Source organism: Phalaenopsis equestris, unplaced genomic scaffold (assembly GCF_001263595.1).
Source record: "Phalaenopsis equestris unplaced genomic scaffold, ASM126359v1 Scaffold000240, whole genome shotgun sequence".
Lineage (NCBI taxonomy): Eukaryota > Viridiplantae > Streptophyta > Magnoliopsida > Asparagales > Orchidaceae > Phalaenopsis > Phalaenopsis equestris.
Window position 1 is genome coordinate 2,122,245 of NW_018164682.1, and position 12,168 is coordinate 2,134,412.

The window sequence follows — 12,168 nt, forward strand, 5'->3', positions numbered from 1 at the left end:
TTTTCTTCCCCCTTCGACATCTCCCCCACGCCGCTCCCGACAGTCCATGACTGTAGCCACCCCCAAACAGTACTTGTTGTTGTTCTTCACTTCATTTTATGAATTCCAGCCCTTCTAGCTTGCTGCCATCGCCTCGGATAGCCACCCCTTGCCATCCTCCAATCCACGAACCTTCCACTACGACACCCCGGGGGGGATGCTTGGTGTTGGATAGATAGTAGGTGGAGGGGTTGGTTGGATGTTGCGGGTACAATTGATGGACGGAAAGGTTGGCCGATAGCTTTGGAAGGCAGAACCGAGGGTCGGCGACTGCAGGAAGGCAAGGGTAAGGGCGGCTGCAGCTGGTTGGAAGGCTTGGTGGCTGCAAGCTCGGGATGGCAGGAAAATTGGGGAAGAGAGTTGGAAGGAGAAATATCTCTGCGGGGTCGAGCTACAGTCGGAGCACCACCCGAACCCTTTGAGACATTCACCACCTTGGACGTGTTACAGCCGGAGCGTCTCCTCGCTGTGGGATGTAACCCTCGGAAGGGAGAAACGGCTCATAGGTAACAAACTAAAATATGGAATCATCAAAAACCAACTCTAAGCCATCAAAACAACACATATATAAGCTAGAATAGGAAGGGGAGGCTTTCCCATTTAGGTGACAAACAAAAAAGGCACGGAGGGGCTGACGGTAACCAAGAAGACAAGAATCAGAATAGGAGAAAAGGAGGAGCGGTAGGATAGGAACGGGAGTGCCCAATCCCACTTGATAGATTGGGCGGCCGGTCTAGCCTCCCTGTTGGACCGACTCTGCTGAACTGCATGGTTCAACCCTCCTTGGAGTCCCGTGTCTGAGGGACCCGTGTTCTCCCTTTTTCCACGTCTGAGAGCCCCGCATCATCGCATGTACTAGGCAATGTCATCTCCTAAAATATTGTACTCTGACATCTAATCAAGGATAAAACTTTCAAAGTAGATGGATGAAAAGGAAAATCTCCATGCTTACAAGAAGAGTTTTGTTCATACAATAAGTTGTCTTTCATAATTAAAAGTTCCAACTTTCACTACTGGTAGAATTAATACATTACTAATAAACTACTAACAAATTAGGGACAAATTTAGTGATAGACTAGAAGAATCCTTAAAATAGTAAAATCTAAAATACATAAAATAACTCAAACGACCATGCAAGTATAATATTCAAGCTTTATCCTCACATTTATGCTTATCTAGGTTTCTCTCGATGGCTTCTAGGATAGCCACGAGGAAGCTGGCGAGGAGCTGTCCAAAAAGGTTAAATTCTTTTTCAGCACAGCTGTTGAAAAATGGGATGCAGATTTCTATGTTAAAGTTGATGATGATGTAAACATTGATATAAGTAAGTCATCTATCATTTCCTTCTTTAATTTAAGAATAAATTGAACACTAGCTTTCTCAATGATGAACGTTGTCTCACTTTGTTCCTTTTTGTGGCATAATAGATGGACTCATCGAAATCCTTAAAAGCCATCATGATAGACATGGTGCGTATTTGGGATGCATGAAGTCTGGTGCTGTAGTTAGTGAGGAGTAAATTTCTAACCCTTGAACTATTATTTTAGGGAAATTTATGTTCGTAACCCACAATTCTTTTGTATTTACATATCTCACACCACCCACAATTCTTTTGTATTTACATATCTCACACCTTAACTTTCATAATAGCATATTGGTGCTTTAAACCTATGCATGAAAGGTGGATTTCACTTTTAAAAATTGATGATAGTACTATTTTTGATTTGATATTAAAGATTTGAGTGCTATGTGTGTAAACATGAATGCTTAGATGTTAGATATGTAAATGCATAAGAATTTTGTGCTACATTGTACATTTTCGTTATTTTATTATTCTATTATAGTAAGCAGTTAACTTTTATTGCTTTGGAGGTCAGTCGATGTTATTTGAACTGCTTAACTTGATGATATTTTTACTAGTAACTTTAGTTCTTTGCCTTCAACATATTTTGTATATCTGTTTAACCACTCTATAGCTCTTCAAATATGAATATAGTGTAGCTAATTTGTGAATGAAATGTGAATAATTCTTCAACTCTTCGAACATTCTAAAATTGTACAATCTTTAGAGTTGCTTTATATTCTTCCGCTGAAATTGTCTTTGCAATCGTCAATTCAAAGCTGTGTGAACATCTATCATTTTATTTGGATTTGTTGATCTAAATTTCTAAACGTGTAAAGTGACAAAATAGTCCCCTGCCTATTTACAGGGGTTATTTTAATCCTAGAGTCCATAAAAGTGTCAAATTAGTCTCATATATTTTTTTAATACGGTCTAAAATAGTCCTCATAAAGGGTTATCTTTTACCTCCATTAAAATAGTCTAGAAACTAAATTGATACTTTTATGGACTATGGGACTAAATTTACTCACCGGATTTTTTTGACATTTTTCTCATTTCTAAAACGTCACATTCAGTGAGATGCATATTCTTAACACCTAAATTCTTTCTATAAAGTATGCTAATTCTTAAAATAACATGAGCAGTTTTTTGTGGGTCAAACTAATCCAAATCCCTACTATTCTATATTTTCTTTGTGTTTCTGATCAATTTTGTTATTTGCAGAGGAAAACCGTGGTATGAGCCTGACTGGTGGAAATTTGGTGATGATAAGTCGTGAGTTCTCTTATGAATGTTATTTAACTAGTTGTTGATTTTCCATTTTTATGCCCTTCCTCTATTTGCCATGACCATGCCTTTAATTTAAATAATTTCTCTAAATGTAAAAAATAAATTAGGTGTTAAATATGTAAGTACATAGGAATTGGGTGGTATGTATGTAAATGCTCCCTTTTTCCCCTAGCACGTAGATATAGAACTTGAATATGCTAATTAAATGGTGCAGTTCTACTTGGACCTGTGACAGCAAAGCTCACCATATCCCATGATTTGTGAAGTCTGTTGGTCGGCGAAGATTCTAATCTTGGTTGACCAACGAGGTTACGCATCTTTTCAAACCCATAGATTTGAGAACATTTTATCAATTAAAATAAGAAGAGCCCTTTGTTATAGAGCTGCATGAAAATTATTAAAATTTAAATAAGAGCCCTTTGTTATAGCCTGAAAGTTATTTCCACTTTTTATATATGTAAAAGTTGAAATACAAGTAGTTTGTTCTTGATTATGAAAGGTTTTAGTTTGTATTTACGTTTGAATGAAACTTATTATAGCTTGCAGATTGATTTGAAAATTGTTACCACTCTTTTTATATGTAAAGTTGAATTTGAAAGTAGTTTTTCTTTTACTATAAATATTCAACATCTTTGACATTTCATTTATGTAATGAAATCCATACCTTCAAGTGAAAAGAAAAGGGCTGAAACTTGAAAATACCTTAAATTCTACTATATGATTCCCCAATATAGTTGGAATTGATTTTTTAATATGTGCATTGTATCCTCACTGAGTAGCATCATCAATTTGCTTGCTTATTCTTGCTGCATTGACTCACGCTGACGGTTTTGTTTGGCCAATTTACATGCATACCAAACAATTCTTATGTATTTACATTTCTAACACCCAAAGTTTGTTTTTTTACACTTACAACACTTCGATATCATAAATCTATGCATGAAAAAGGCTAGTTTTAATGCAATGTTAAAGATTTGAGTGATATGAATGGAAATAGGTGTTAGATATGTAACTACATAAGAACTATGTCATGTGTATTCAATTGCGGCAACGCCCCCACCCGCCACCCACCCACCATATATGCAAGGCCTCTTAGTTAGAAAGCCTGAGCTCCCTATGAAAGTCCTTGAACCCAAAACCAATTTCTTTTCAATATTGATTTAACCTTCCATTTTTCTTGTTATAGATACTTTCGACATGCAGCTGGCTCCATGATCATACTATCAAAAAGCTTGGCACAGTATGTCAACGTAAACAGGTAAGTGTGAAATTTCTCACAGCATGGATTTCATAAATTTGTATTTGATAGAAGATTTACATATATACCACATAATTCCTATGCATTTACATATCTAACACTTAAATTTTGATTTTCATACTTATAGCACTTCACCTTTGCATGAAAATGTCTGAAACACTTTTAAAAAATTACTGATGGTAAAATTTTTTATTTCATATTAAAAATTGAGTGTTATAACTATAAAAATCAAAATTTAAGTATCAGATATGTAAATACTAAAGAATTGTGGTATATATGTAGATGCCCCAGATTTATTTTCTTAATATAAAAAATTATTTTCATTTATGCTAACACTTAAACAGTCCATAAAGGGATTTACTCATAATAACTGACATATCTCCATATTTTGCTCATACACAGTGCGTCTCTAAAATCTTACGCTCATGATGACATCTCTGTGGGTTCATGGATTATGGGCCTTGATGCAAGCTATGTTGATGATGACCGGCTTTGTTGCAGCAGCACCAGACAGGGTAGTCATTTTAATTTTATTATCTAATATTTTTCCACTTTTTGCTATTAAAATTAAATCAGCGTGTATTTATTTTTGGAAGACTTGCATACATACCACTCAATTCTTATGTCTTTACATATCGTACACCTAAACTTTAATTTTTACATACATATCACCTTACCTAATCATGAAGGTGTATTTCACTTTTTTTTCCAAGTTAAAGTGGTGGTATTTTTTATGTTATCTGAATGATTTACGTGGTATAAATATATAAAGCAAAGTTTAGGTGTTAAATATGTAAATTTGTAAGAATTGTGTGAATGTATGTAAATGACCCTGCCCACATGATGTTATATCTTTTTTTTGTTCAATTTACAGAGAAAGTTTGCTCCAGGGCCTGAGCAGTAGCGCTAATTTGTGGGATAAAAGCTTTAGATGTCCAGTGGTCTAGAGACATATGCAAGCTGCGGAGGTGCATTTGTAAGCCTGGGAATATTTTATAAATATTTTTTATTTTTTAAAAATGTAGAAATATTTGTCAAATTTTACATGCCTATGCTAATTTAAATGTATCACAGTGAAAAAATGTCCCTTCAGATCTTTTTCTTTTTCTTGGCTTACTTTTCCGATTCTTTTTCCTTATTTAAGTTGGAAAAGTGACAGTTTTTAATTACACCCAATTAAATCATATATCTAACAATTTTATTTTTCGTCTTCCTCGAAATGTGCTAAGTTCTAGCTAAGGCTGTAAATGATATGCACGTTTAATAAGTTGCTCGGTGCTTAACTTGATAAGAGTTTGCTCGAAATGTGCCAAGTTCTAGCCCTTTTCTCTTTTATAATTGCCAATCTTGTTGGATGTTGTTAGCTAGGCTTGCTAGTTGCCGTTTTTCTTTTTCTTATAGCATGTTAGTGACTGTATTAGTGTTTTTGGTCGATGTATGTATATGATATGACATGATTCAAGTGGATATATCAAAACTGGAGTCAACTTTTCCATAACGCAATTAGTTTTAGTCATTTTGTTATTAGCCGGTTGAACCTTCATAAATGCTAGAGGTGGTGGTAATGTGCTTATTTATATATATATATTATATATATATATATATTCAAACTCCAGTTCATGCACTTGATGCTCTCCAAGCTGAAGCTATGGTCTTTTAGGCACTGAAGTTGACGGTTGGAATTTTCTGCACATTGAATCACTGTATGCTTCTTCTATAAAAAACTTGATAGGAACGAAGAGGCCCCTTGGCACCTCATTCACTTAGTTAATAGATTCATCTCCTTAAAATTCCAGATCCAAACCACTTACTTATATTATCATGCAAAAATGGAATTATTTTATTGTTTTAAACTGCGGATGCCCTACTTCATTCCATGAATGTGATGTTTAAAGGAAGCTCTTTCAAACAAAGCTTAAAACAAGTAAGGCTTCATTTGAAAGCGCAAGTTGCCTCCTTTCCATCGCCGAGAACGCCAATAGAATACCCGTCATTTATTTGACCGGCAAACTTCGAAAGACGAGCCTCTACTTGAACGGCGATATTCACCATTTTCATATCTCTATGAACTTCATTCTAGTATTCAACGTTACCATGGGGAAAAAGTAAGACGGGAATGATAAATGGGGAAAAATACATGAAAAATGGAGAGTAAAAAATGATGCCCTATTGTTCTACCAATGTTATATGGTTATTAAAAAAAAAATACAAATGAATATAGTGTTAATAACTGTAATGTTATATCGTCATTTATTTTAAAATTATTTTTAAAAGAGTTTCCATTTTGCCAATTTATTATTGTTTAGTATAAAATCGTAGTGGTCAACGTTGAAGGCCCATTGCGTCGTCTCCATCCACCTTCGAATCCCTAAGCATGGAGGTCGAGGTAAAGTTCCGCCTCCCCAACGCTGCCGCCCATCAGCGCCTCTCCGACGCGCTTGCTCCCTTCCATCTTCGTACCCACATGCAAGAGAACCTCTTCTTCGACGGATCCGCCGGCGAGCTCTCAAACCATTTCGCCGTCGCCCGCATCCGCTTCTACGACGGCGATTCTCGCTGTGTCCTCTCTCTCAAGCTCCGCGCCCGCCTCGTCGACGGTATCAGTCGCGTCGAAGAGATCGAGGAGGACATCGATCCCGCGCTCGGCCGCGCTTGCGTCGCCGAGCCCTGGCGTCTGGGTTGCCTTTCGGCATCATCGAAGATCATGGGGAGGGTTAGGGATGAGTTTGGGATTGGGGGGGAGGGGGAGGAGAAGAGAGGAAGTTCTTTTATCTGTTTGGGAGGGTTTAGGAATGTGAGGGGTGTGTATGGGTGGAAGGAGGGGCTGACGTTGGAGCTTGATGAGACGAGGTACGATTTTGGCGCTAGTTATGAGTTGGAATGCGAGACTGGAGAGCCGGAGAAGGCCAAGGAGATGCTGGAGGGGTTTTTGTTGGAGAAAGGGGTGGAGTATTCCTACTCCAAAGCATCCAAGTTTGCAGTTTTCAAAGCTGGAAAGCTGCTTCCCTGAGTGAGTTCTGTTTTTTATCTTATTTTTTATTTTTTTTGCTGGTGTAGAATCTTAATTTCTGGCGATTTGGTTGTTATGTTTTAGTTAGAGTGGTGCTGCTTTTGAGACTTGATTGTTCTACAGAAATTTTACTAATGTTTGGTAGTTCATTGAATGATAAATGGTTTATTGAAGGCGTAGGGGATTATCCAATTACCAGTGTTCTTTTAATATGTTGGGAATAGCCGTCAATGGGTAATGTTGAAGTCTAAATTGTCCTAAGAAAGGGCTTGCCAGAGGAGAGAAGAAATGACATAAGAAATGTAGAAGAGAGAAAATTTTCTGTCTGATATTGCAATTCCTTTATATCCGGAACAAAGTGTCATACCCTTTGCATTGCCTCTCCTTTTTTTTTTTTTAAGTTTGGTCGGCCCTATGGGTGTTTTTTTTTTAAGTTTGGTCGGCCCTATGGGTGATTACATAAATAGCTACACGAAAAAAGAAGAAAATACATTAAAATAATATCAATGATATAACAAGGTGTGTTTCTCTTTATATGGCGTAGGGTTGTCTAATTATGCGGCGAATCGATGAAATTGACTTGACTTGCCGAACTGATTTGTTGAGTTGATTGGGTGAACTGCTTTAGTTGTACTATTTGGCTAAGTTGGTTGGACGAGTTTGCTAAGTTGTCTTGCTAAATTTATAGAGTACGTTTTGTGGCCTTATGCTCTCTCTTATGGTTGTGAAAATCGAATTGGATATTGAATCAGAAGGATTCAATTGTTCAATCACGGTTGAAGTGGATGACATAATAAAATAATTTTAATATAATTTAAATAATATAATAACAATGCAATAATATTAATTTTATTGATTTAATAAATATATTTTAATTTAAAATGTTTTACTTTCGAATATTTTGAATAATATTCTAAATCAAAATTTTGAGATACGATATATTTTTTTCATTTTTAATTTAAATATCTTATTTCTTGCCATTAGAGTGAAATCAAAAGACTCAAATTAGACAATATTTGAACTGACTGATTCTAGAAATCTGACTTGTTCACTGGTTTGTCAATTCAACCCCCCGGTTTTAACTAATTTTATTTTGATTTTATGCAAAAATGTATTGAATTTGCATTGAATTGGTTGAATATCGGTTCATGGTTGAATTCGTCGAATCATTTGGTCCACTTAGTTTTTAAAACCATGCTTCCCCCTGAATATACTTAGAATATCCTTAGTTGGGTCACGTTCTTGGGGCTAGCCCATGCTTTGAACTAGGGCAGGAAGTTTTTAGCTATATAAATAACTTTCTGGATAGATTTAGTCAATGTTTAATATTGCAGAATTGAGTATTGAGACGTTATTCATTTTTGAGATAAGATGTAAGCCTTAAGAAGATCCGAGGCTAAGCTTCACAGTTTGAAACTTATGTAGAGTCAAAATAAAGAGAGAAAATATATTATATTAGCATTATAACTTATAGTTATATTAAAGAAAAACATTAACCTTCTAATATAATAAATAGTGAAATTATGTTTATATTAAATAAAAAATTGTGTAAACCGCAAAATATAATGTAATAATTTGCACAAAGCAAAAAAATATAAAATAGAAATCAACTTACCAAATTAATATAAAAATAAAATGAAAGTAACATGAATATCAAAGTAAAATATAAGATGATTTTAACATATATATTTCTCTCACTTCTATTGTCGGTCAGAACAACATATATAGATTTAAATAAGAATTTAATTAATAATAAAAAATCCTTAGCACTCTCATCACTCAAAGAGGCTTCATTTGAGTCATCATCATAATATATAGCTTTTTCCTCTGTCTCTTCTTTGGTTGAGTCTAACCATTCTTTCTATTTTTTTAACCATAATTATCTCTCTTCTATAATCCATACTAAATTAGAATATTAATTGACATTTAAGACAATGTCGAACAAGCAAATTTGTATAAATATATTTTCTTTTTATCCCTTATTGTCTAGTGTTTAATGTGTTGGTGTTGTTTTTGTCTCCATCAAACAAATTAACGTTTAAAACTTGTTATAACTCAGATGGTGTGAATTTGTTGTTGTCATCCAACAAGTATTCATCTGATAACATATCTTCATATAGCATGTGATCCTGATTAATCTTTTGTTGTACAATGCATGTGTCGAGGAATTTATCCTTGAGATTGTGACGTGATTTCTCTTTCTTTGTATGAACTTGATTATATATTCTAATTAAGCTCACATTTATATGGCGAGCATGTAAGTCCTAGTACGTTAACTATAAAATATTGTAGTTTTGGAGTATTATCACCAAACTGAATTCACCATACGATTGTTTTTAAAAGAAAATTGTATATTTAAAAATTAAAAATTTATTATTTAAATACCCGGTCTTTATTTTAATGAACACATTAAATATTTAAAGTATATTGAGAACATTTTAAATTAATTTTTTTTATTTCTAAGTAGAATAAATTGCATATCAGCAGTTGTCCTCTCAGTTGGAATAACAATCAATCAGTCCAGAGAAGTATAATCCCCAACTAGATATCAAAATTAGTGGATTTGTTCTCTGCATATAGAAATTGAGAGTTAAAGAAATATTCAACAGCATGTAAATGGCTGTGGAGCTGAAACTCCTATTTCGCATCAATAATATTGAAAATCTCTCTATAACTGGTATCTGCTCAGCTTAAGTTATTAGTTATTAACTCATTGGTCTTATCCATTGGATTATAAATAAAATCATAATTAAATTTTTTCTTTGCATCCACCATCTTTGGAACTTGAACTGATGACTTTATGATTGTTATTCCATATATGCCAAAATTTTTATTAAAATGTTTATTTTAGACTTTTTTCTCCTTTGTTTTTGTTTGCTCGTGCATATCTAAGCAATTGAGTGATTGTGAACTTTTATCTTCAATGGTTGTCTAGCTTCCAACATACTATGTAGAGTTAAGAAGGTTGTAATAATTCTTTTTTAGAAAACTTACTCATCAAAGGTAATAAAACACCCAAGAATAAGTATAATTGTGAATCTTCTTGGTTTTAGTTAGGGTATTTTTGTACTGGAGCAATTCATCAAGCTTCTATAAAATTAAGTTTAAGCAGTGTGCAGCATAATGCATCTAATATTAGATATTTTTGCTTCTCTATTAATTTATTCTTAGCTGTTCTATAAGCATTAATATTATCTCACAATTTGGACCATCAAATGCTCCCCAAATTCTTCTCTCTGTCTAAAAACTTGCTCTGCATCATTCATCTGATCCAATGCTTTTACAGATTTCAAAAACATAGTATCATATGGATTATTTATCAGAATATTAATCAAACTTCTAATTTTTATGTTAAAGCACCCATTAGATATTGTTATTACTTCAGGTTAATTACATATTCTTTTAATCTTTCTTTTGCTTTTATCTCTATTACTCAGCTCCCCCTTTAAAATTAATATTCTCAAAATATAAATAGATATAACATATCATATTAAAGTAAGAAGGGAAGTTTGCTACTATGAATAATGCCATTCTCATAAAAGAACATCTCAACTATCCATGCGAACATGTTTATGTATCTCTCTAGCATACTCTGGAGTCATTTTCTGAGTTGCAGATCCCTCTAGGTTTGTACCTCTAATAGACATTAGTTGTAGACATGATGAGTCATTGCCGCTACGCTCACTCACATAATATGAGCTGACTCTATCATCAAATTTAGTCGTGTTGACATGATTCCATATCCTCTTTCACTACTTATGACACTTTAGCACATGGTTTATTATTTTTATGTGAGCCAAAATGTTTTTTAACTACCTTCTCGCAGTACTGACTTCGCAAATAAACAGTTTTATTATTGCCTCCAATGTCAACTTGCACGTTATATCTTTATGCTGAATTATTTCAATTACCCAATGTAGATTTCTTCTTGCCTTTAACAATTTCTTACAAAATCTTAGAATAAAAATTTTGTTTTTCTATTCAGACAAACTCGAACTCATGCAAGTATTCGAAGGAAAAAAAAAAAAGGTTTAGAGTTGTGGAAACTTTTAAACTATTTGGTGATGAGAAGAAGGAAAAATTATTTCATACCGGTGTCCGATTTACACCGTCGATTACCGATCTCCACCGTCTGATCAAAAATTTTTTTTTTTTTAAATGGGCCCATGCGGTGTCCGTATGTAATAATTTTTCGAGAAGAAGGGGGGTGAGGGTGACAACAACAAAGACGATGGCAACGGCAAGCGATGGCGGGTAGCAGGCTTCAACGACGCCAACAAGAAATGGCGACGGTGGCAATGCCAGAAGCAGCAGGTGGTGGCACTGAGAAGTTTGACTAGGATGTCCTGAGAGGGACAAGGAGATCTTGCGTGAGAGGTGAGAGCTGAGCGTGGGTTGCGCTTTGGTTAGTATTTGAACTGTTGTATCATAGGAATTGAAAAAAAAAAAAAAAAGAAACTTAAGCGAATGAAGTGTGCGCCTCAATCTAATTGAAACGAGGTGTGCTTAAAAAATATGAGTCATATGTCTCACACTAGCAGATCAAGGTACACACCTCGACACATTTTTTTTCGAAGCGTCTCTCAAATTGCGCAATTTTAAATAATGGGTCAAGTGATAGAGGTGAGTAGAATAAGAAGTGCACAAATTCAGTCATGACAATGCTCGATTGGCCTCACAAATAAGGTTCATTCAATTAGTCATCAATAATAAATGATTAGGAGTACACTGCATGACTTTTATTTTTAGAAATTGGATAAATAATGGATTATAATGGACACTGAATAACTATTTTGAAATCTACTATGAAAGATTGCTCTTTCTTGGCTATAATTTAGTGGACTTGTATTGCATGAACAATAAAGAAATCTTGTTTTGAAGAGCATGTAGCAGTTGGCCCAAAGCATCATCTTATGGAAGAAACAACGACATGAAGAACTCCGAAGAACTCGGAGATTTGGAGACTCGGGTGATGGGGGTGGGTGCCAAATTTCATAATTATGTAATTTTTTAATGTGAACCGACAATTTATTTGGTGAAGATGGTGGTGATGCTTGTGAAAATTTCACTACTTAGCATAATTTGGAGCAAACTACATCCAAAATGGTGTCCCTTTTGATATAGTGACAAATGGATTGGAGGAAATATTAGTGTAACTTTTAAATGCTACATTCTCACTTTCAATCACTTCATTAGATGTAATTTTTTTGTGGAACCTTTAATAATAAG

The 12,168-nt window shown here is 34.5% G+C and overlaps 2 protein-coding genes across 4 annotated transcripts in view; both read left to right on the forward strand.

The window, feature by feature from the left end:
* Nucleotides 1-5,011, forward strand: part of LOC110024003 (hydroxyproline O-galactosyltransferase HPGT3-like) — a 38,665-nt gene extending 33,654 nt beyond the window's left edge. The window contains exons 7-12 of the mRNA XM_020723703.1: nt 1,240-1,363; nt 1,467-1,554; nt 2,606-2,656; nt 3,858-3,929; nt 4,332-4,444; nt 4,804-5,011. Of these exons, the coding sequence (XP_020579362.1) occupies nt 1,240-1,363; nt 1,467-1,554; nt 2,606-2,656; nt 3,858-3,929; nt 4,332-4,444; nt 4,804-4,826 (471 nt within the window). The 3' untranslated portion in view covers nt 4,827-5,011. The remainder of the gene's footprint in view (nt 1-1,239; nt 1,364-1,466; nt 1,555-2,605; nt 2,657-3,857; nt 3,930-4,331; nt 4,445-4,803) is intronic.
* A 1,220-nt stretch (nt 5,012-6,231) lies between these two features.
* LOC110024002 (triphosphate tunel metalloenzyme 3) lies at nt 6,232-12,091 on the forward strand. Of its 3 annotated transcripts, none has more exons than XM_020723701.1 (2): nt 6,232-6,939; nt 11,830-12,091. In XM_020723701.1, exon 1 carries the CDS (start codon nt 6,304-6,306, stop codon nt 6,937-6,939), a length of 636 nt encoding a protein of 211 aa, XP_020579360.1. In that variant the 5' UTR covers nt 6,232-6,303; the 3' UTR covers nt 11,830-12,091. The 3 variants fall into 3 exon arrangements, with proteins under 3 accessions (XP_020579360.1, XP_020579359.1, XP_020579358.1); XM_020723700.1 differs by having other exon boundaries at nt 11,833-12,091; XM_020723699.1 differs by having other exon boundaries at nt 11,821-12,090.
* Nucleotides 12,092-12,168: the final 77 nt, after the last annotated feature.